Raw genomic sequence first — 22693 nt, 5'->3', positions numbered from 1 at the left:
GAGCTCAAGAACAAGAAACTCAGTGAAGCAAAATGGTTGGAGACTGCTTGTACATTTAATCAAAAAAATAACAAGAAAGTAAGAGACATCAGCATTTCTGAAAGAAAATACTACAGGAAATTAAAACCTTGTGTTGATCAATGTTCAGAACTATTAATTTAACCAGCTTGAGTCTCTAAGGGTTTGTTCCCATGCAGGGAGGGGCAAGAAGGCAAACTAGAGCAAGTCAATGAAACCATGAATGGGAAACACATTAAACACTTTTTAAAAGCTAAACATGTTAAGCATTAAGCACACTAAGCACCCGTGTGGATACCCCAAAGCAGATTAAATCATGGCACTCCAAAGTCATGCGAGTATTTAGCAAGTTATGTTTTATTTGTGCCGACTTTATAAGTTAATTGGTTCACCTTAACTTTTCTGAATGCTCCTCATGTGAGTGAGGTGAGGTACTACCCAACAACTACGTAGCAAAAAGGCGGCTCTACAAAAAATTAACTCCTATCATATAGGAATTACACCGTACTCTGACTTTGTAGCTGCAGAAGGAGGGATGCAATGACAGGGAAAATGATTTCTTCTGGTTAAGTAGCTCAATCCCCTCAATGATGCAGGAGTTCACAGCGTGTAACTACAACTTATTTTCGTAAGTTGAATAATACATAAAAGCCTTTATTTAGGTTAGCATATTTTCAAGGAGCATATTTAAAAACTTTTCACTTAAATTTTTTAAACAAAATGACAGGTTTTGTCAACTCTTCTCACTGGTCTTTAGTAGCCAATGATAACGAAAGTTCTGCTTCTGCTCTTCCAAGTACAATCCATTTCTTTCCCTATCATATCACAACCAATACTAACCTCTCAGTGGAAATGGGAATGAATGAAGAGCCTGTGACTACGTTAAATATTGCTTACCAGAAGGGGAACAGGATGATTCTTGTGATGAAGAATGCAATAGAAAAGATGATAAAGAGTATATTGCAGGTTTTCTCCCAGTGAGCATAATTAAACATTTTGGCTGCCTGCATTGAATAAAAACCATCAAACATATTATAAATATTTTCTGAATTCAGTTCTTTTCTGCATTTTCATAAAGGACTCGTCTTCCACCTAAGCAGGAAGAAAGTTTCTTCCCTGTGTGACATGTAAAGCAATAATTTTACTGATACGTAATAAAGCAGTATCAAAACAGATTGTTTATATTTCTCCTTTCATCTTACAGGAAAGGACTCTCTACCAACGGCCTAAAGAACAGCTCTCCGATCAGAATATAAAAGTGTCATGAAAACACAAAGTGGTCTTGAAAACAGAGGTAATCCCTCATTCCTGTACCAGATTCAAAACAGGCTGGGTCAAACAGAAGCTGCTGGCCACATCTGCGTGCTCAGGAGCAGCAGTGGCCCCTCATGCGGGGACATTCTGGTGCACGCACGTTACTGACCCTTTTCTGTGCCTAATTCAGCTTCTGTTTTCTCCTTCTTGAGAGCTGGAGAGCCTAGCGCTGGTCTCTATCCCACTAATAAAGATTATAATTACTGCTAGCGGAACTATGCAACTCTCCATGCTTCATTTCGGAATCACCCTGGGCATGGTTGAATGAAATAGCTGCTCTCAAGTGTCAGCAAAGCTTCAGACGCCAAGCCTAAGCTTTAAACAGCAGTTTGATGAACCTCTGCATGGCAGGGCTGAATTAAGTATTCTGGTACCCAACTTCAGTTTCCATCTGAGTGCTGTCCCAGTGGTTGCAAGCTCTGTGCATGACCCCACAATTAGTTGTCCTAGTACAAATGATAGAGCATCAGGAGCAGAAACGAACAGTGACCGACAACAGCCTACAAGGGCTGCTTACACCGGCACTGCCTCCAAAAGAGGTGATGAAACTATGCTCCCAGTCTTGGTGTTATAAACCCTATTGAAGGAAACACAGTGTGCCTCTGCCTTCCAAGAAACCCAACAGCAAAGGTCTGCGACCACAGTGCTGTGCGCAGAATAGGACGCTTCTTAATCTTAAAGATTTCTAAATGTTGATATTTATTTCAGGACTTCCTCTTCAGTCCAGGGGAAGAAACTTTTCTGACCCTTGGGGCAACACAGGGGCGTGAATGCTGACAAAATTAAACTGGTTTGGAGAAATAGGCAAAATTTTGGCTGCTAAATTTGCTTGAGAACCGGTATCATAAGCTGTTCACCAGCTAGCCAACTTGGTCTGATTTTAACAGTGAAACAAGAATAATCCAGGGAGGCAGCTGTATTTCCCGTCCCTGTTCTGTGCTGAAGAACTTCTCTTCTGCTCTTTTCTCATAATGGATTCTGTTAGAGACCATCAGCTTAAATTATCTAGAAGCTCTTTTTTATCTTACAGGTTATGAATCTGTGAAGCCACGTCTCTGTGGGGATAGGAAGGGATCGTATGAAACTTGCGGCAAGATGATTAAAATGTCACTGAATGTAGCCTGGGCAACAACCAAAAAATTCCCAAAATGCACTGACAAAAAACCCAAAACAAACAAAAATGGAGGGCAGGGTTACCTCGAGCCAGAAATCTGCAGTATCATGCACAAACATCACCAGTGTTCCCAGACGCACATAATTGCCACACCAAGAGCCACTCATCAACCCAATGGCTGCCAAGTGATGAATGACATGAGCCAGAAAATCCTGTGAAGGAGAGAAGAGGTGAAGCCAAGCAAGTACAGCCCTTGAGGGTCTCCATGCGGATGAAGTGACAAGACTCCTCACACACAGAGATGCCCTGGCAGCCAGGAGAGCATGGATGCGTGCAGGTGTGCCAGGGATAGACTGATGCTGCCCTCACGTGGCTGCACCAAATCCAGTGTCAGGACTGTGCTTTTCCTTATAAACATTATAAACATTCTTTTCCTCCCTCACAGAAACAGAGGTTCTAGCTACAAACAAGCATGTCCACTTGCCTTCCTTTTGTTGTCAATCCCAAGGGTAAATAAGAGGGACCAGTAAAAACTAATCTCAGCCATGTAGTACCAATACTGGGATGGCAGCAGAGTCTGTAAGGAAGAAAAACAGAGTTAACTCTGAGAATAGCAAAAAGTGAATGCCAAGTGAAATTACTTCGTTTTTCCTTTCCTCGCTTCTTTTGCTCCTCTGCTGAGTCTTGCTTAAAAAATTAAACTAAACTAAATCCCTGTTCTGGGCTTCATTAAGAAGGATGTTCTGGGAGCCAAATATTTTAACCTTTACTCAGACCAAACTCTCAGTTTCTGCAGTTCCTCCCCCACCTCTGAATTTTAGCATGCTTTCCTTCTGTGTTTTTTTTGTCAGAGAACTACACGCAGAGTGCTTCTGCATTTAATTACAAGCAACTGTAAATAAATGAAGCCCTCCATTTTGGTGAACAATTAACATTTTAAACAATCACACATCCCATGACTAAGATGTCAGCTATTTATGCTAAAATCCTATGCATCTGCTTAGGGCTGGATGCTGAGCTTGACCACCCCCTTGGCTCAACACATTTCCCAGGTGGCTAGAAGTAGGCTCGGTTATCAGGTCCCACGAGCAAGAGAAGCTGGAAAAACTCAGTTGGGAGACAGGATTCTTTTTATTCCTAAGTAGGACAGGAATAAGAAGGCAGTGTGATGGGCCACAGATTTATAAAAATAGGAGGGGAGGGCACATAAGGACCTCTGACAGGTGGGCAAGAAGGCAGTTTGCTTGGAGTCATCTGTTACGGGACTGTCAGTAAAATATTTTAAGAAGAACCAAGAGCCTTGTGACCCTTGGGAACAACCAGAGTATTGCGCAGAGGTCCCCGGAGCAGGGACTCACGTTATACCAAACCAAGTCGCTGCAGCACCCCCTCCACCTGCACTACTGAGCAATAGGGCCCAGCAGGCACACAGCACTCTGCATAATCCCGTCCCGCAGTGCCTCGAAGCATCACCAGCACCGGTGTGAGCTTAGGGGTTCTGCATGAAGCAAGTAACACAGATAACATCTACTGTGTGCAATTGGTAACCTGGGATGGGTGGAAATAACCGTGGTCTGGCTGGAGGGCTGAGTTGCAGCACAGGCAGATCATGGAAAAGTCCTGCAACAGTCAGCAGGAGGTACCGAAGAGGGGCAAAGGGCTTTGGTGCCGCACCTCTCTAGGTGGTGCCCGTTGGGAGGGAGAAGCGCTTCTGCGGATTAGCCCTTTCAATGGGGAAATACTTGGAATGCCTTGAGGCCGATGGCCCGATGCCAAAAAGCTCACCTGAAATGGATAGCCAACCCACGTCTGCCATATGTCGTAAAACCAAGGTTTCTGGGGAAGACAGATCATTCACAGACTGAGCAGCTGAGCAACAAGAAATCATCTTAACTCAAAATCTTCAATACTTAAAATTTCTCTAAGTGAAGCAAGCTAAGAAGCTATAGTCTTGATAACTGTTCTCCAGCAATTTCTAAAGGGATCTTACATCTCAGATTTATTATATTGATCCCAGCTTTTTGGCTTCTTTTCAGGACACCTGAAACGTTCCAGTTCATCATTTCATCATCCGAAGCAGTGGGTGTGTGTTTTATTACTGCAATTACTCAAGATAGGTTGCCACAGTGATTAGATTTTGCTGTGTTTACCAGCCACACACATCACTGGCTCATGGTGATAAACAGTGTTGGGGAGAAGAGCCAGATGAACGTAGACACGCTGAGAACTGTTCTGTTGCTCAGGAGAAGCATTAATGACACCCCAGGCAGTGCTCACGGTTACAAGCAGCACTCTCTGTTATTCCCAACTTTGGGCTCAGCAGCAACACCTCAATAAATAGCTGTGAAATACACCATTGTTGTGACCCCAAAAGTGCTGCCAGAAAAAGTTTATGACCTCCTTTGAGAACAACATGGCCACATGATGCATTTGTAGGTGTTAACAAGGTTGTAAAACTGTTCTTAAAACTTGCCTTAAAAATATTGATTAATCATAAATTACTTTATCATAGAAATTCAAAAGGTAATTTAAAAATTAAGTACAACCTCAGCGTGTATCACAGCCTGTCATCTAGGTTACACACAAAGACCTGAACCCACAGAGCCACTAAAACCAGTGAGTCTTTCAACGGACTTCAAGAAGATCTAGAAATCGGTCCTTATTTTGTTAAATATTTAAGAATATCAATCCTTAAAAAAATTAACTTACATCGTACAGAAATACAAATCCAGCAATGGAGGATGCAAGATAGAATGAAAATCGCCAGCTGCAAAAATAAATGCAAAAATAAGAACAAAGCATCATATTTTTTATAGATGCTGTCCCGAGCCAGAATTACTGCAAATCATTGTATATCACAATCTTCACATAAGTGTGCCCTCACACTCTACATTAAGGGTTGTCACACATTAACTATATCTGAATTAATAATATTTAAATATTTAAGCTTTGACTAATTGCTAAAGTAGCAAGTTGTTTGACATAATCACAATAGAGATAACTTGATCGTGATTACAGCAGTCATTTTCCAACCAGGCGTGAGCTGATCAAGAGAACAGCCACAGCAAATGTAATAAATTCCTAAAAGTTAATGTTTGATAACAGCAACCTCTCCCGCTGTATCAATCCCTCTAGAATATTCACACTGCTCTAAAGAACATGTCACAGTTCCCTGGCTCCAGAAGGTCTTTCAGCCACATGGCACATACTTTCCAATCTGATCAAACACTGAACACCAACAGCGACTCGCCTCAATTGCTGGGTTAGTTTCTTTTGATATCTCTTAACACCAGTTGTTGAAAATAGGGGAGCCCCACAGAACTTCAAAAACTACTGGATTAGTTTGTGTCTTACTACAGGGATCTGAATTAACTATAAACCTCACTCTTCGACTAGGTTTGCCAACATTTTGCTTGATCTAAGCTTTTTGTGGCTCAAACGGATATCCATCAAGGCAGATAAAACTTCCAGGTTTTCACCACCAATCTGGTAAGGCAGCAAAATTGTTGTGTATCTTCACGAACCGAAACTGTGTTGTTGCTTGTATATGCCAGAGCAGGATGCTGTGATTTGGAGCCAGCAATCAACATTGTAATGACTCTGGAGGCTGCGTGGGAGGTATTGTCCCTGGGACTGGGTGTGGCTGGAGACTCAGCAGGAGCATTCCCACTCCCACCTCTACAGGTGATGGAAAACTTCTTCCTTTCCGTGCTTCTCCTTGGCAGGAACAAGCCTGACCTTTCCCAGAACAGCTCTTCAAGATCAGTAGGAAAACACTGTGGGACTTCACATGCTAAGAAAGGTCATGATCACAGAGGCACATGGCCCAAAACCCAGTGGGAACATTTTCTAGAGCGAGAGGTGTCCTGGAGGAGAGCAGCAAACAGCCTCCCAGAAAACCTAAGCTTGCTAAAAAGGAGGAGAGCCTCAAGAAGAACACTGTACTAAGGGACTGAAAGATGTATGAAAATGAGATTGTGGTCTTTGGCAAACATGAGAGAAGACGATGAGAACCTGCCTGGTAAAAGCAGCCCCTTCTTTCTGCACCCTGCGTAACCTGGAGGCCAATATCACAGGTGAAAGAATGAGATGCTCAAAGACTGAGTCAGCATTTTACAAGAAAAACAAAACAAAAGATGAGATGGAATGGCAGAGGCTAGACAAGATAATAGGTCTCATGCCTGCGGAAGAACTCAAGAAAACAATTATGAAATTGCCACTTGATACGCTGGTAATAAACAATCATTTTGCTCTTCAACTTCAAAGCATCTTTCCTCAGGTGATTTGAAAACAACACTTCAGAACACCCACTGCACAGACAGGAAAATTCCAAGGTACGTGGTGGAAATTAGGAGAGCAAATGGAAGGGGAGAGTGGAACCCACAAGTAATACTTGGCTCAGAGTTAACCAAGAGATGCTATGAAAAAACACCACCATGACATGGGATAGAGTTTTTACACAGGGACTGACTCTGCCCTCATGCCTCCTATTTCAAGCAAGGGAGGTATGAATAGTCCAGCAGACATAGTGGGACTGATTCTGTGTTGACTGTAAAGTGTAAGCTGTTTTCTGAATCGGATCGAAAGCACAGAGCACCTAACAGGACTGCGCCATTAGTCCCCAGCCCTACAAATATATGTTGAATGCACTTGGCAATAAACACTCAGCGCTTCGGATGAACTCATTATACGTGCGAGACTGCCAGAGCACTACCTCATTTTGCATTTAGCCAAGCTCCTTTCTGAATTTGGTGAAGAAAACCTAAAGTAAAATTCATCCAAATTCACCAAATTTTACCCAAGTGCCTTTTAAGCTCTGAACCTGGCCACCAGGGAGAGCACTGACAAGAGCAATGCAAAAGGATTTTCTGATTTAACTTCACAAATCTTTTCTCTTGAACTGAGTCTAACAAAAAATAATTTAGTAGGTGAAGTTAGTGGCTGGTATGTCTTTTAAGGCACAGAAGGTTTCATGCAAAGGGCTTTCCAAACCCCACTGTTGCTTAACTGGGAGAGCACTAATAGCTTAAGTATGGCTTAGACCTGGCTCATCAGATTTTCCTTGTGATTCACAAAAATGATCCCAAAGATTGCAGGCTTTAAAAAAATTTCATAACACCGACTACTAGCGTGGAATAACTCTGTTCCTCATTTGTTGCCTTGAGAATTATATCCAATTAAATTCACTGACAAAGAGCAGAGCAAGGTTCATGAAACTGCACAAGAGAAACCTGTTTGCTTCGTTCTCACTCAAGCTGCCAAGCAAGTTTTAATTTCAGTCTTCGGCTGCGTGTTACTAGAGACATACATCCACAGCAGGTAGGTCTTCTATCAATAGCAGGAAATCTTATTGTCACTTGTAAAACAAAGCTCACTGATTCACAAAACAACGGTAGGAATAAACTCTGGATGTCGTTTGCCAGGACAGTTTACTCAACGCAAGGCTTCAGAGTGACGCATCTACGTCTACCAACTGGATACGTGCCCAGCACAGGGCATTGTCAAGTCATTATCATATTGATTCATATTGAAAATACTCTTGATAAAGTACTCAACTTCGAGTTTTGTAGCTGTACTTTTAGCCCCCATGCTTTAAGCTAATTTATACTAAAAGACGTTGAATATTATAATCATTTGAATTTTTGCCAATGTAATTACAATAGTCAAAAATCCAAATACAGAGGATGTTAAAGTGTTTTGCACTGGTACAGTTAATTCCAGTATCCAAAAGGGATGAGGTATGTAAGTAAACCCATACCCATTTTGGGATTTGCAATCTGTATGAGATTTTGGATAACACTGGAATAGTTAAATAGTAAAATGTTTACGTATGGGGAAATTCTCACACATTTATGAAAAAAAATCACACTCTTGAAAGCTGTTCCAGTTTTCAGTCATATGCAGGAGGTTTCGAAACTTTTTACATATTAATTATTATCACTCAAAATTGCTCAAGAGCCCACTCTTATCAGCGTATTTGAGCTCATGTTTTGCACGGTACCCTGTGTTCAAGCTCTGACACCTACCATTTAGTTCTGATGCCATGATGCCTGCTCTTGAACTGACTTCTGTACACAATAGCATCCCAAGATGACAGTATGGATTTACGTATAAACAAGAATGAGTAAGCATTTTTGTTCCCTGATGATTACTGGCAGACAAAAATATTTTCTTATTCTCTGCATGTTTTCATTAAGCACTACGTAGCAGGAGCCTACAGATAAGGCCATTATTACACAATGACGAAAACCAGAACATATTTTTGAGTTTGTTTTTTTCCAGGAGAAGCTGTTAACCTAACCTTTTTAAGTCACACCATTTGGAGAAATGCTTCTAGATCCTTTCAATTTGCTTGTGTATGCACAAACCAAAATGCTCGGCAGATAGACCCAGCTTTCTGGAAACGCGTCCCCTTTAAGAGGCACCTGAGGACCTCAATCATTTTTTTCAAAACAGTAAAATCCATAATAATCAAAAGCACTGTCTTTTCTTACAAAGCTTCCTGGAATTTCCGAAGCACTGTTGGGATCTCAAGGTTTCGCCGTCTCCTAAACCACTTTTCCACCAAACGGACTGTACAGTTGCACTTTTTGGCAAGGCCTTGAATCTCTGACTGCAAAAAATAGAATAGTGTTAGCAACAAGATGTACTCCAGTGTCATCTTCATTCATTTTGTAGTTCACAGATCAGCTTCCTGCTGTTGTAAGGTCTTAATTTAAAAACATTGCTAATATTAACTATCGGGGAGGGGGGGGGGGGGGGGGTTACCTTGCAGGCTCCCTGGTTAATTTTTCTGTGACCGGATTTTCGAGATGCTAGTTTATATAACTAAAGCAGGCATGAGATGTACAGATCCACAAGCTGTGCCATTGTCTTTCTGGTGGCTTCTGATAGTTTCAGAAGAGGCAACTTCTACTGCTAAGTTGGACCAGAGGGGAAGTGCCATGTATCAACGCATGTGGACATTAGGTAAGGTATTAGATACATAGTTAACTGTTAGTTTATATTTAAATGAGTCTCACAGGTGAGATGCAGACCTGGAATTAAGGTGACCTGTGCTCTGTTCTCAAATCCAAGATACTTCTGTGGTACAGGACAAGTCAATTAACCTCACTGAGCAAAACCCAGACTGCCTTTTGACACCTAAAAATAAATCAGGGCTAGAGCATTGCCTAGAACTGCAGCTAGCCATTCAAGTGCCGCGGCTGGGTATCTCCGCTTTACACGTGCTCTGAAGGTGAAGCGGCTCTGCCATGCAGCCATGCCAGCATGTGCTAAGCACAAGGCAGTGTGACTCCTGCGTTTCTGGGTGCTCAGTGCCCCAGGTGCAGCAGCCTGTAGGCTTCCTCCTGCCTCCCCTCTCCATGCTGAAGTGCAGGAGGTGTGGGCTGACCTCACCTGGGGCTGCTGCAGGAGCAGAGGTGGTGTGCGACTCATCCCTGGGGAAGCTCTTTCCCGCAAGACTAGTATGCAAAGAGTGGGTGGCAGCAGCACTGCCTCCACCAAGGTAAATCCAGTTCAGTTAGTCTCCTACCCTCAGAGAAAGCTCTCATATGAGAGCAAAGGCACCTCAGCTGCCGGGAAGGGCAGGAGTGCAAACAGCCTCTGTGTTCACAGCCCATCCCGCTGGCTGGAAAGCTCTCTACTTGCCATGCAGGAACACTGACTTTGTTTTGACAGACGATGGAGCCTAGATGCCCTCAATTGCCAGCCAGGCCTCCAAATGCATCCTCCGGCACACTGGTCCCTGACCTGGACAGCTAAAGGAGGCAGCCTGAATCTTTCCCATGTACTGACAAGTATAAAAATGCTGTGCTTCCTCTCAGAGATTAATCATCAAACTGTACTCGTGCAGAAGGAAGATGTGAAATAGAGAGACCAGGATACTTGCCCAGATAGAGAAGAGCTCGTATGTGAGCACAAATACATCTACTCCTGATGATACCAGGCAAAAGACACAGTAAGAGAATAGCAGAGGGTAGGGACTGAAAGCGAAGTTCCACGTATCAATAATTATCAATATCGATCAGTACTAGAAAGCACATTTTTTTTTCAAAAGCAGCGTAGGAACGCTGCAATTGTTTGGTATCTGGACTCAGGTAAGTGAACTTTTTGATGCTGCATTCACAGCAACATACCTGTTTCCCATCAACAATCAAGTTGCCTCATTTTCTGAGATGGTAAACATTGCTTTTTTTTTTCTTGTTCAAATATAAAAACAAACAGCAAGGTAACAGAAAGATTGCTTTTCTTTCTCACATAAGCCAGGATTAAGTATGCAGCAATATAACAGATCAAAAGGCTTCCATGCCAGCGTTCCAATATTATAGCTTGCAATAAATATGATACCACTTTCCAACAACAGATGTCAGCTGATGTTTTCTCCAGGCAGAATGAGTTAAAGATGGAACACTGATCTTCACTGGAAATAATATTAAACAGTCTAACCTAGAATAGCATGCCAGAAAATTAAACATCTTAAATATATTTTCTGTTTTGGATGCCATATACCCTTGTCAGCAGAACAGCAACAAAAACCCAAATAAATTAAGTCATCTGTCAATCAGCTGGAACTCATCCCATGATGTCATTGCTGATAGCTGATTGAAACAGTGAGACTTGGGATTTTCCAAAACCAAAACTTGTGTAAAAGAATGAGAATCCTTACTTGGGATGGATGTTTTGAGCACTCCCGGAAATAACTCTCTAAAACAGGATTAGGCTGTGGCTTCAGACGTCTTGCGTTCTTTATACCTAAGGCTTTTGCTAGAGGTATAGCAACATATCTGGAAAGACATACCGGGAAAAACTTTAAAAATACAACACAGTTACAAGACCTGAGCTATTCTCTCACCAGGATATGAAGTAAATAATTCTGAGGCAATTCAATCTGCCATAGGGTATGGATAGTGCACAGTGAGAGAAAGGAATTTCCCGCTAGCTAATCCCAAGAGAGAACCATCGCATATTAGCAGTTATGCCAAGCACAAAACCAAGAACTCAAGTTTGTGGTCAGGAAATGCTATAAAATGAAAGAAACTATCCTGATGTTTGTGTCCTTGTGTTTTTCAGAGGCATATTGGAGTTAAGCAGCAGTTAAGGAACAGATGCTCTCTCCAGGTAAGCGGAAAGATTGCTCCTGGGAGACTCTCCCCTAGTGGCAGATAGTCACTTAGCACATTGCTTCACTGGGCTACCACTGACCAAGACATTTGGGTTGCGGCCTCTGGCTTGTGGCACACAGCAGCTACCCTGGAGACAGAGAGCTTCTCTTTCTCTTCCATTTCCCAATACTAATTGCTGCAGAGCATGCCAAATGCTTCGCTCTTCTACTTGGGCAGGCTTCTCTGAAAAAGCCCCCCTTCGCTCCTGCTGATATCAGCAGTTGATTCCTTATTACTCATAGCAGCGGTCAGTTTTCCTCATTCAAGGGCAGATTCACTGCAGGCCAGATGTGTGGGCTAATTATTCACACGAGTGATTTCCAATAGCAGCGCAGTGAGACACAGTTGGGCAAGCATTTACTCAGGAAACACTGTGAATGTTTATAAACATACGATCCAAATTACTTTTGATCTCTAACATAAATGATCTTATCTGGTTCTAGTTTAAGTCTGTCCAACTTATGACATTCCAGATTTCCTCATTCTATCCTGAAATAATTAGAAAAACCTACTAATCACATTCTTTAGAGGAAAAAAAAGTCAAGCAAAACACACACAAATAAATAAGTCAACGCACTGCAAATCTTAATATATTTGTAGCATTTTTTTCTGTGGAGCCAACCTCTTCCTGTCCCATAAGATTCCAGCTGCAGAAGCAATCCATCTTTCAGTGCCAAAGTGAGGAAAAAAAGAATCAGTATTACTAGATCTCCACAAAATGTTCACATAAAGCTTTTGAGATCCCTCCAGTCTGCCTGCCCGGTTTTGCTAGAGCTAGACACCTGGGATCTATCAGCCTCACACAAATGCGCTGGTGGAGGACCAAACGAAAGGAGAGGTTTGGTTCAGAGGACAAATACCTCTACTCTTCCATCGAAGGAGAAAAAGGAAAAGGAAACCCAAATGGTTTTGGATTAATTGTGTCTCTAGCAAAACGAGATAATTAGAATTATCCAAACGCTGTTCTAGAAAAGCTAGATAGAAATATCTTCCTTCTATATTGGATCACAGCCACATATACCTAATAGTGAAAATATTTCCCAATTTTTCATCTGCTGTATTATCTGTACTAGGATCTTTCTAGCAAACCACCAACTAATCCTCCTTTATCAAAACATAAGAAGATCGATTCAAAGATATCTTATTTTTCAAAAATTTTTAGCATTAACAAGGATTAACATTAGCATAAAATCACGTTTATAGTTCTTACCTTTCACTGAAGAATCGGATAATCAGCAATACAAAAGCATATGGTATTGTGGCATATAACTGGTGTGGTTTTGGAAAGACAAGTCCATCGCGGTCTACAAAATGCGCCCACGTGACATTGATGGGCATCCAGATATTCTCCCACCAGAACCAGCTGTTCAGTGTCTTTAATATCTGCGCCATGCTAAGCAAATAAAAAGATAATTAAAAATTACTCCTAACGTATTAAAAAGAAAATGCATGAAAAAAACATATTGAACCTTGTTGTGTAGAACAGGGGGTCCCAGCTGGCAGGGCATTTCCTAAAGATAAGGTACAAGCAAATAGCAGATGAGGCTCAGTCCCACAAGAACCAGCTGTCCTGGCCCGCAGTGGTACTGCAGCTCCAACAGAGACACTAGAGAGAAACTGCAGGCACTGTGGAGATGCTCAGGTGTGCCGGACTAAATCAAGAGCAAGCAGACCTTGCCAGTGAAGTGTGCAACCGTGTCAGTTTTGTCAGAGAAAAAAAGGAAAAAAAATCAGAAGCAGCTGAAAACCCCTCAGTTTAGAGCATGCAGGTGCAATTATCATCCTGCAGAAGATAAGGTAACAGAGCTAAATTTTGATCTGGTATAAACCAATGCAGAGCCTTTGACATCTGCAGCAGGGAGTTAATCTGTGGACTCATTTCAGTCATTCACACTAAACTGCTTAGTACCCGGTCAAATCTTTTTCAATAATAATTTATAATCTATCATACCAATACAAAAAAAGAGAACTGATCTTCCCTAGGCCGCCTTCATAAATAAAATATAAGTGGGTGGAAGGGTGGAAAAGAAATGATAAGGTCCAGGGGGTGACTCAGTTCCGTAATAACGAAGACATTTCCCTACTGAATTACTGCTGCTTAATATGCTAATGGTACTACACACCTTCAACCTGACTCTGCAAACACCTGTGCACAGGACCAAGTATAAAAATTACACTGCACAGTGAGCTTTTTGGGGGATTGGCAAGTATAATCTAATCGTGACCAAATCCTACATCAGAGCAAAATGTCTAAAATCAGTTCTTGAAGGAAAAAAGTTTCACTTAAACAAAAGCATTTCATTCTTGTAAAAGTCTTTTTTCAAGCTTCGTCTTCTACATTATATATTTAGAAATTTCTGCTATCCCTCATTTAGTTGTAAGTGCTTTACAGTACAAGCATGTTATATACCCTATAAAAATATTCTAAAATTGAATAACGATAGAAGTTACTATAATGTGTTCCTTAGACTGAAATTTTTTTTTTCCCCTATAATTTCCAGGACAAATAAATTTAAATAACTTTTTCCATGCTAAAGTTTCCTGTAAACCAGAAAAAAGTATGAGGAAATAACTGATCTCACTGAACCATAATTTTGATGAGGAAACAGTTGAGCTGGGAGAGTTTCCACCATGTCTCCTCGTAGCATTAGAGATCCCATCTGGAGATATCAGTGTGATACATTTCTATAGGATCAAGCAATAAGACCAAACGATGCTGAGGACAGATCGTAGCTCAGGCCTTCGTGCTCCTCCATACTTAAGCAGGGGCCAAACAGCTTTAGTTTCGCCTGCAGCCACACACAGCTTCCACCCGTGCCGGATCAGGACACGCGGCTTAGCGTGCTCAACGGGCGTTCCAGCTTCGGACACGGCTGGCTCCGGAGCCCGCTTTAACTAACGAACAGTCCCTGCGATCCGCACTGGGCTGCTTCCACTGAGCTGAAGCCTTGCAGCAGGTTAGTGGAACAGAGGCTTCTATCCATCAAACAGAGCTGGGCTAACAGACACTGCGAATCAATTTACTGGCCATGCACAGTAGTCAGTATTGAAATATTAATAACCCAGCCATTTAATCTTTTTAAATGCCAAAAGGGGATGGTAAAAAACCTACCGAATTAATTGTGTGTGTATAAGCAAATGCAAAATAAAGGAGGGAGAAATCACAACTGTTCCTGCACCAAAACTTTATATGCCAAGTTCCAGCCTAGAGCAATTTTTTACTGCTGAATTATAAACTCCTGGAAGTAGGGATTTATAATGGGGCTGCTAGCAGACCCTTAACTACAGCTAGCAGGCGCCATGATAATGAAGCAGGGCTTTGAAACATGACGTTTTAGGTCAGACAGAGTCTTGCAGACAAACTGCCCTAGAAGACGAGGGGAGAGGCTCATTACACAGTTCTGCTTCCTAATATATCTATATTCTTAAACTAGATTGTGCACCGCAAACTATCACAAACTGTAACTGCAGTAAAAATAGGCCACTCTATTATGACACAGAGGAAAGGGCACTAACAGCCAGACTATGGTGAGATGGGTTGTAACTGAATATGCACCCAGGATGCCTAAACACTAGAAAAAACACAGGAGGGAGTGTTTTCACATTGGATTCTTGGGATTTCACTAATTCCTGTTTCCCTTCCACACATGGATGCCTTACCATATGGCTATCTTTTCAGGTCTTAAATTAGTTAATACATCTCTATTAAACTAAGCTCGTAAGCACACGCTTAATCTAAAATTTAAGGGAATTCTGGATTTGGAGTCTGATCCAGAATCCACAGATTTCAGCAGGATTCCTTCCTCACAAACACCAAACAGAGTCATAGAAAGGTGGGTTCTCTGAAATTTTCTTCTGTAATCCCCTGTATTTGTACCAGGACTTGCCTTGCACACGGGGGATCAGACCATCCCTGATGAACCTTGTCCAAGTTAGAAAACTGTTGACGACATTCCACATCTGTCTGCAGCCTATTCTTATGCTTTGTTACCCCCAAATTGGATGTTCACCCTACGTCCAACCTATGTTTTCACTGCAGCAGATCAGGCCATTCCCTAGGCAACCTTGGAGATTTCCATCTTCATAATACCAGCTATTTAAGCAGACAGCCTGTTTGCCTGTTTCCCTTCAGCTTCAGTTCTCATCATGAGGTTCCTGGAGCACCTGGGAGGTGAGGAAGTCCTTCCAAACACACCTGGGCAACAGTGACCTGAGCATTTTGGTTTCTTTCTGCCTTCTTTGCTCTTAAAGGGCTGAGAGGTGCGGCTGTGTGATCAAATAGTTTTATCCCTGCTGAAATCATGGAGATCCTGTAACATATAGGAACTCCCTAAATACTATTTTGTTGCATACATTATATAGAAGCAAGCTTCTCTTTTCCTGTGTTACCAGCAAGCTGTGGCCCTTTCAGCTTGCTGAGAAATATCTCACAAAACCCACGCGTACTTCGTATGTTTTCCCGTATGAAAAAGAAGCTGACACCTGACAGAAGTCTCCATCTCAGGAAGCACCACTCAAAGCAAACTGAGCATAACTCTGCTCTAACTTTATGTATCATCTCCTTCTCCGCAAACACATGCTTGTTGCTTCCTAGAAACCCTGATTAAAATTGGTATTGAAATTCAATTACACCTTTAAAGATGAACCATCTATTATCCCATCCCCTGTGCCAAAAAGGTTCTTTCAATGCTCCCACAGCATCACAGATACAAATAATCCAGCTCTATGGTTTACTCACCGCATCTAGAGCAACCACTGTCCCAAATGATAATCCTCATTATCAGCTTTCTCCACATTATGACTTGACTGCTTCATTCTAAATTATTTACTTTGAACCCTTTTGGCCCTAAACAATGGCTGCGTAAATCACAGCAGAAGAGGCTAGAGGATGGAGAAAAGGAGACAGAAAGCACAAGGGCCATTTGTCTCTAGCAAGCTTTGTCTATTAGAAAAACCATAGCTGCTGTTTGCTGATCTCTCCTCCCCTGATTACCAGCTGCCCAGGACTTCTCAGAACCCTTCATCCCACATCTGTGTCAATTCACCAGGCAGAGCCCGAACAGCCAGAGCGCGCAAACTCTGCTTTCAGACCACATCAGGTTAAAGGCACATCGCCAGTGCCGTAGGAGAGAAAGTTTTCCCATTATTGTTGCACACTAGTTTCTCTGGAAAAAACATTTTGCCCCACCAGGGCTTTTGTTCTGGCATATTACATGTTGACCAACCTCAAGCACATGCATATATTTTAAATGACGTTGTCTATACAGTTTAGTCTCAATTTTAACCCAAAGACTTTTGGCAGCTTGTTAAACCCTAACAGGTTAGGAAGGCCAGAAACCCTTTGGCCGTACAATTTCACACTGAGACCACCTCTTCCAAGTGCCCATAGCATGAATGGGAAAGGGAGGGTATCCACCACAGGTCCTCTTGTGGAAAGGACTAATGAAAGGCTTCTGCTTATTTAAGCTGACCATTCTGCCACCCAGGGGCTATGAGCAGCAATGGTGAGGCAGACAGGCATTTCCTCATATAGTGCCTGAAATCTGGGTGGGAAATGGGAGAACCAGTTTCTTAGCACTTGGGTGAGAGGACTGGCTTTTGCAACAGGCTCATTTTATGCTGCTGAGAAACATCCTCCCCCAAGAAGCGCTATGACCGCAGTCCTCCAGAGCCAGGTTCGTTTCCCTAGTACACCAGCATAAAACTAGAGGACACTTACTTTTGACAGGAGCTGGTTACCACACAAAGGCAGGTGTTCCAGTGTAACCACAAGTGGTGGCAACCAGTTCCAGTGCTGGGATCAGGCTGTAGGTACTAGATTTCAAAGGCAGCTGATCTTTCTAGTTTGCATAAACTGTCACAAGTTGTTATTCTGCCCTCATACACACTGCTTCCAAAGAATGGGCAGCGGATGCAAAGGCCCAGCTTTTCCTGATTTGGACAAGCCCTTACAAGAAACTTGAAAGCCTACCCGGCCTGAACCTCCTATTGCCAAGAGCACTGAACTCAGAACTTTTTTCCTTACAGCTTGTACCACCACCAAGCAAGCAGGAGCGAGAAGTGACAACAGCTGAGTGACCCATATTCTGCCCAACCTAGGGTGAAAACAACCCCCTGCTTCTTCCCAGATTCCTATCCATACACCAGCACCGCCAATATTATTTTCACTGACAACACTAGAATTGTTGCCTTTGCTGTAGAAGGGCCTAAAAGCAAGTCTAGCAATAAAATAAAGCTATTTTATAAAACCGGGAAGTTCCCCTGCGTCTTGGAAATTAAATACTGCAAGTAAAGAAATGTAATCACCTCTTTGCTAAGGAAGGATCTCCCCTGTAGCCTAATCGAGTTTTAAATGGGCTAGCAGTAAACAGGAAAATCAGGAATGATTACTTGAGGAACTGCATCCTTTTAATTAAAGGAAAGCCTCCACAGTTGGGATGTACCAATGTGAAGTTTCTTTCAAAGCTCTGTTCCTTGGATCCTTGAAATATTCAGTTAGAACACTCATATTTTTAATGCCATTATGCAAAAAAAAGAGCAAATTTTGGTTTACAAGAGCTACGTGACTACATTTTGAAAAACAAATTCAGGAGATGCTTTGAAGTGGAATTTCTGGCTGCTGGAGTCTGGGGAATGAATAAAAAGGAACGGAGCCAAAGCTTTAATTGTGTTCTCCACACAAAAGCTCTTGCTTGCAAAAACTGCATTTCCAAAACCAGAAGGTGATATCCAGGTTTGAAGGATGTGTTCGGAGGATTTCCTATCCTTATTTACTCAATAAATTAAAAAAATCCAATGGATCACTAACACAAACATGCAAGTGAAAGAAGCCTTAATTTCTCTAAGCATTCAGTGTGACTCCAAAAGTGTAACAGAGCAAGAATGAAATCAGCAAATAGCAAGAATAACCTAATTCTCCTACTTCTCTCATAACTTGGTGGAACTGGTAAGGCTGCTGCAGTGACTGTTGAGAAAAACCAAGTCTCCCAGATATCAAAAGACAGAGCAAAGCTGTTCCACGCTGTTAATCATCAACATTAAACCAAAGTGATTTAAAAGAGTAAGTAAAGATCAGATCCACTGTATCACCGGTTTTGTTTTCGGTTTTGCTTAAGACTGAGCAATATATGCAACAGCTACCACACAAGTTCCAGTAGCAGATTTGTGTCCTGCTAAAAACAGACAGCACGTGGTTTAAAGAATCCCAACTGCGATCACCACCATGAAGCAGGTGAAAAAATACAGGACCCGCGCTTTGTTGCTAGGAGTTATGCAACCTTTTTCCTACTGAGGCTAGCAGAAGCACTACCTAAGGGATACCTTTGAAAAAAAAAAATCCCAATACTACAGAAAAGTGATCTTTAATAAAACCCAAGAAGTCCCCACATGTACAGACCTGAACTTGTTAATGGTTTAGCATTCGTGCAAGCGCTGACAGTCGATATTGTGCCACGCAGCCTTTCAAATGCACAACAGCTGGACAAACTTGCAAGTTTGAGAAATCACAGGATGCGACAATAGATTAGCTTCTCCACTGATTTTTTTTTATGCTAAAAAATCATTAGTCCCTGAGGCAGCAAGGGCAACCCTGACCTCCACTGTTTTCTTCCACACAAACCCACTCATTCAGGCATCAGTTGTTAGCCGTAGGTATCTGCCCGTTGGAGACATTGCTTTTTGCATTTGGTGGAGCAGTTTCGGCCTAATTGGCATAAAGAGTTTGCGGAGGAGAGAACGGAATGCGGGATATGGGACTGATGTTACCATCTCTTTGCATCTCGTCTTTTCTCATCTCGTTTGTCCAAATGTGAACACACGATTCCGGTTAAACTCCGCACAACCTGAGCCGCAGCGTGAATGACACCTCACCGAGCCTGCACATACCGTCAGTGGCAGCGCAGACTAAAAGAGCTGTTGGACTTCCAGGTTCTTATGACGAAACACTGAAATACTCCATACACATAAAACAGCTGAATTAAGATTGCTATGAGACCTTTAACTTCAAATTTACTCCCTAGCTTGTACAAATCTCAACTGTAAACAGTTTAAGTGCCTAGTTATAGGGCAATTAGTGTATTTTACTTCTTTTACTATTCTATCACATTACCTTGTAACTCAGTTACTATATTGCAGCAGGCTAAAATGGCACTTTGAATAAATCTCAATTAAGGTGGCAAGTGAGTTTTATGTCTTTCCCTGTTCTCTGGGGGGAATAAAAAAGAACCAGACCTGTTTGAAATAATTCATTTTCTGGGTGAAAGTTACCGTGTTCTCTCTACTTAAAGGTAAGGAATTTTTGAGCAGCTAAAATGGTTTTAGCTGATCACAGGCAGCTGAGGAAAGTCAAATACAGTTCTCACACTGTACAGTTACAGAGCAAACTACGTCTGCTTTTAAGCTTTAAAAATCTACAACATTGATAGAGTTGGCTAAAGAGTTATGAAATAATTCAAATATCCGCAATAATTCTGAGATAAAAAGTAGTTCTTTTAAAAAAAAAGCCCTCTCCAAACTACAGATTCTCAATAGATGCACAGAAAGTTTGAACAAACCTAGAGGGCCAACACCAGTTGGTTCAAGGACTTGTTAGTAACACTTGTCATAATGTAAGGAAAGAACTTCTGAAGTATGACACTTTTCTTCAAATTATGACTAAAAGGTAAAAATTATTTTTTGTTAGCTTACCAAAATTTTATTTTAAATAAAAACCTGGTCTAACTTAAAATGCTAAGTTATATAATGGAGATTTAACCAGAGTCATGAACCTCCTTGGTCACTTATTTAAGATGAAGGTTAAGGGCAGAGAAGGGGAGCAGCTACAGGTACGCAGCAGCCGGGAAAAGCACGTTAGAAGTACAACAGTACCACGGAACATGTGAAGCCAGCAGAATAGTAAGGAACTGGAGAGAGGACCTGAGGGTGCTGAGGCAAAGGTTGCTGGCATCTCCACCTGCACAGTGGATGACTCAAGGTTTTAAGTAAGCCCTTGGGAGGTAGGGAAAGGGCCAGGGCCGGTGCATTTGTGCTCTAGAAAACTGTCCCGCTTGCAGCTTCATGAAACAGGGTCTTCAGTATCACGTACACATCGTGGCTCACACTTGTACACTGACTTTAATGATCTTCACACCACCCTCAACCAGCAATCAAACCAAGTCTGCTGTGCTCTGCTGTTCTCAGTTCTCTCCTGTTGGTTCCCCTCTCCTTTGCAGTTTAACCTGCCCAGACGTTCCCCACCCACAAAGCCAGCTAGAGGAGGAGCCGGAACGTAAGTTGTATTTCATTACTTCAGTCACTCTTTGGCATCCTTTCCATGTCCTAACAAGTGCAAGGGCGAGATCTTCAGCTAAATGTGTACCAGCACAGCCTCTTCACCATCAGCAGCGCCCCAGCTGAAGATTTGACCCAAGCTAGGAAGCTAGCTAAAAACAGGTATACGTTACAAAAAGTAAAGAGGAAAAAACGAATGGGGTTCTTCCACCTGAATGCCACGGCATTCCCATGAGAACACCCTTTCTGGCAGCTTGTTTAAATGTGTTATTTATAGCACTAGCTTCTTCAGATCTTCAATGGGTAAGTCTTACAAAAAACTCTGTTAAACTGAATTTCTTGCAGAACATCTTTTTCTTAGCATTTTACAAAACAAAATTAGAACTCGCTTTTTCACACAACTTAAATTCAAGGGGTTTTTATGCAATTGTATTTACATCATTAGCTAACATTATTTTTCCTGTTAATAAATTTTTCTCCCTTCCAGTTCAGAAAGAAGCACTTTTACAAGCACTTAATAGAATAATGATACAAGAAGTAGAAAACCCAAACTACCACTGTAACCTGTACTATTTTTCTCTAAAGTAAAAAGCAGTTCCCCAAGGTTGGAATACTTAGTGGCAACATAAAATCTCATTAACACCTATTCCACTCTTTATCCGAAGACTATCATAAGAGTTACTTTAATTTTCCCTTATAAAACAGACAGTGTTAGAGACCAGCACGTGCTATTGATTCTGACCATAATCTGGTATAGGGAGGGGAAAGAAAAAAATCCAACCCAGAAAAAAAGGAAAGAAAAAGAAATTCTTACCTTTATGATGTTGCAGTCAAAGGGAGCGTAAGCACATTAGCAGGGAAGAGGCATTACGCTCACTACTTTGACAAAGGTAAACACGCCCTATCTACAGAACTCTTTCAAATTCTTCAGAGACCCACCCAGCAAAGCTGCACTTCAAGATTTCTGACTGAAGGCAATCCTGATGTCATACGTATCTACTCAGTGAAACTCGGGAGCAGTAATGCCGAGCACCTTCCCTTGTGCCTGTTTCAACATAGTAGATGAAGAAATGTTTGAAGTCACGTGGTATTTTGTTGCACGATGAGAATTCGTCTCACCTTATATTGCTCTGTATATGCACAGGAGGATGCTGCGCCTGCTGATTGTGCAGAAAAGGAAAGCCCAGATGCATCACTTCACACTGACGTTTTTAGACGCATTATTAGATGAAGTAGAGAAAGGTTTCTGCTCCTCTTGGCCAGCCTCAATCAACCAAATGTTTTACAGAAAGTGTTCCCAGTTCCTCAGAAGATATAAAGTGGAATTTTTGAAATTCCTGAAGCAGAGGCAAACATACAGTGTGTATGTTTGGTTAGAGATAGCATACAAACATGTAAGTTCTACTTAATCCCATCTGACTTTTAAATTTTTCTTTTAAATTCCATGGCTAGGCTGACAGTCATTCCTCACCAGCTCTCCCGAGTTTCAAATAATAAGTAACAGCATTCAGAAGTGTTTGCATTACTTAGCATTCTGGTGGGCAGGACACCTTAATGTTGTTCAAAAGGAAGGAGAGAACCTCACTGACAAGCCAGGAGCACAGAGCCTCTTATTAGGCTTTTCTTCCTGCTTGCAGTCAGCAAACAGCAACCCACGAAATAGGAACAGACATGTCAAAGTTGAACCGAAGTTTCACCTCGCCCAGCGCACTGTCTCTCTGAAGGAAGGTAACTGCAGATGGCTACAGAAGAGTACAAGAACAGAATAAACAAAGTAGTAACTGATGATACCCCCCAGCCTTCAGCCGTCTGGGGC

General features: G+C 41.9%; 1 protein-coding gene across 1 annotated transcript in view; it reads right to left on the bottom strand.

Moving 5' to 3' along the window:
- CERS3 (ceramide synthase 3) overlaps positions 1–13606 on the bottom strand; it is a 35906-nt gene extending 22300 nt beyond the window's left edge. Inside the window, exons 1-8 of the mRNA XM_009506318.2 lie at positions 12821–13606; positions 11115–11232; positions 8941–9059; positions 5156–5213; positions 4232–4282; positions 2931–3023; positions 2530–2658; positions 916–1022 (exon numbers count right to left, since the gene is read on the bottom strand). Coding sequence (XP_009504613.2) covers positions 916–1022; positions 2530–2658; positions 2931–3023; positions 4232–4282; positions 5156–5213; positions 8941–9059; positions 11115–11232; positions 12821–13002 — 857 coding nt within the window. The 5' untranslated portion in view covers positions 13003–13606. The remainder of the gene's footprint in view (positions 1–915; positions 1023–2529; positions 2659–2930; positions 3024–4231; positions 4283–5155; positions 5214–8940; positions 9060–11114; positions 11233–12820) is intronic.
- Positions 13607–22693: the final 9087 nt, after the last annotated feature.

Source organism: Phalacrocorax carbo, chromosome 7 (assembly GCF_963921805.1).
Source record: "Phalacrocorax carbo chromosome 7, bPhaCar2.1, whole genome shotgun sequence".
NCBI classification, from domain to species: Eukaryota; Metazoa; Chordata; class Aves; order Suliformes; family Phalacrocoracidae; genus Phalacrocorax; species Phalacrocorax carbo.
This window is presented reverse-complemented; position numbering and strand designations above follow the sequence as displayed.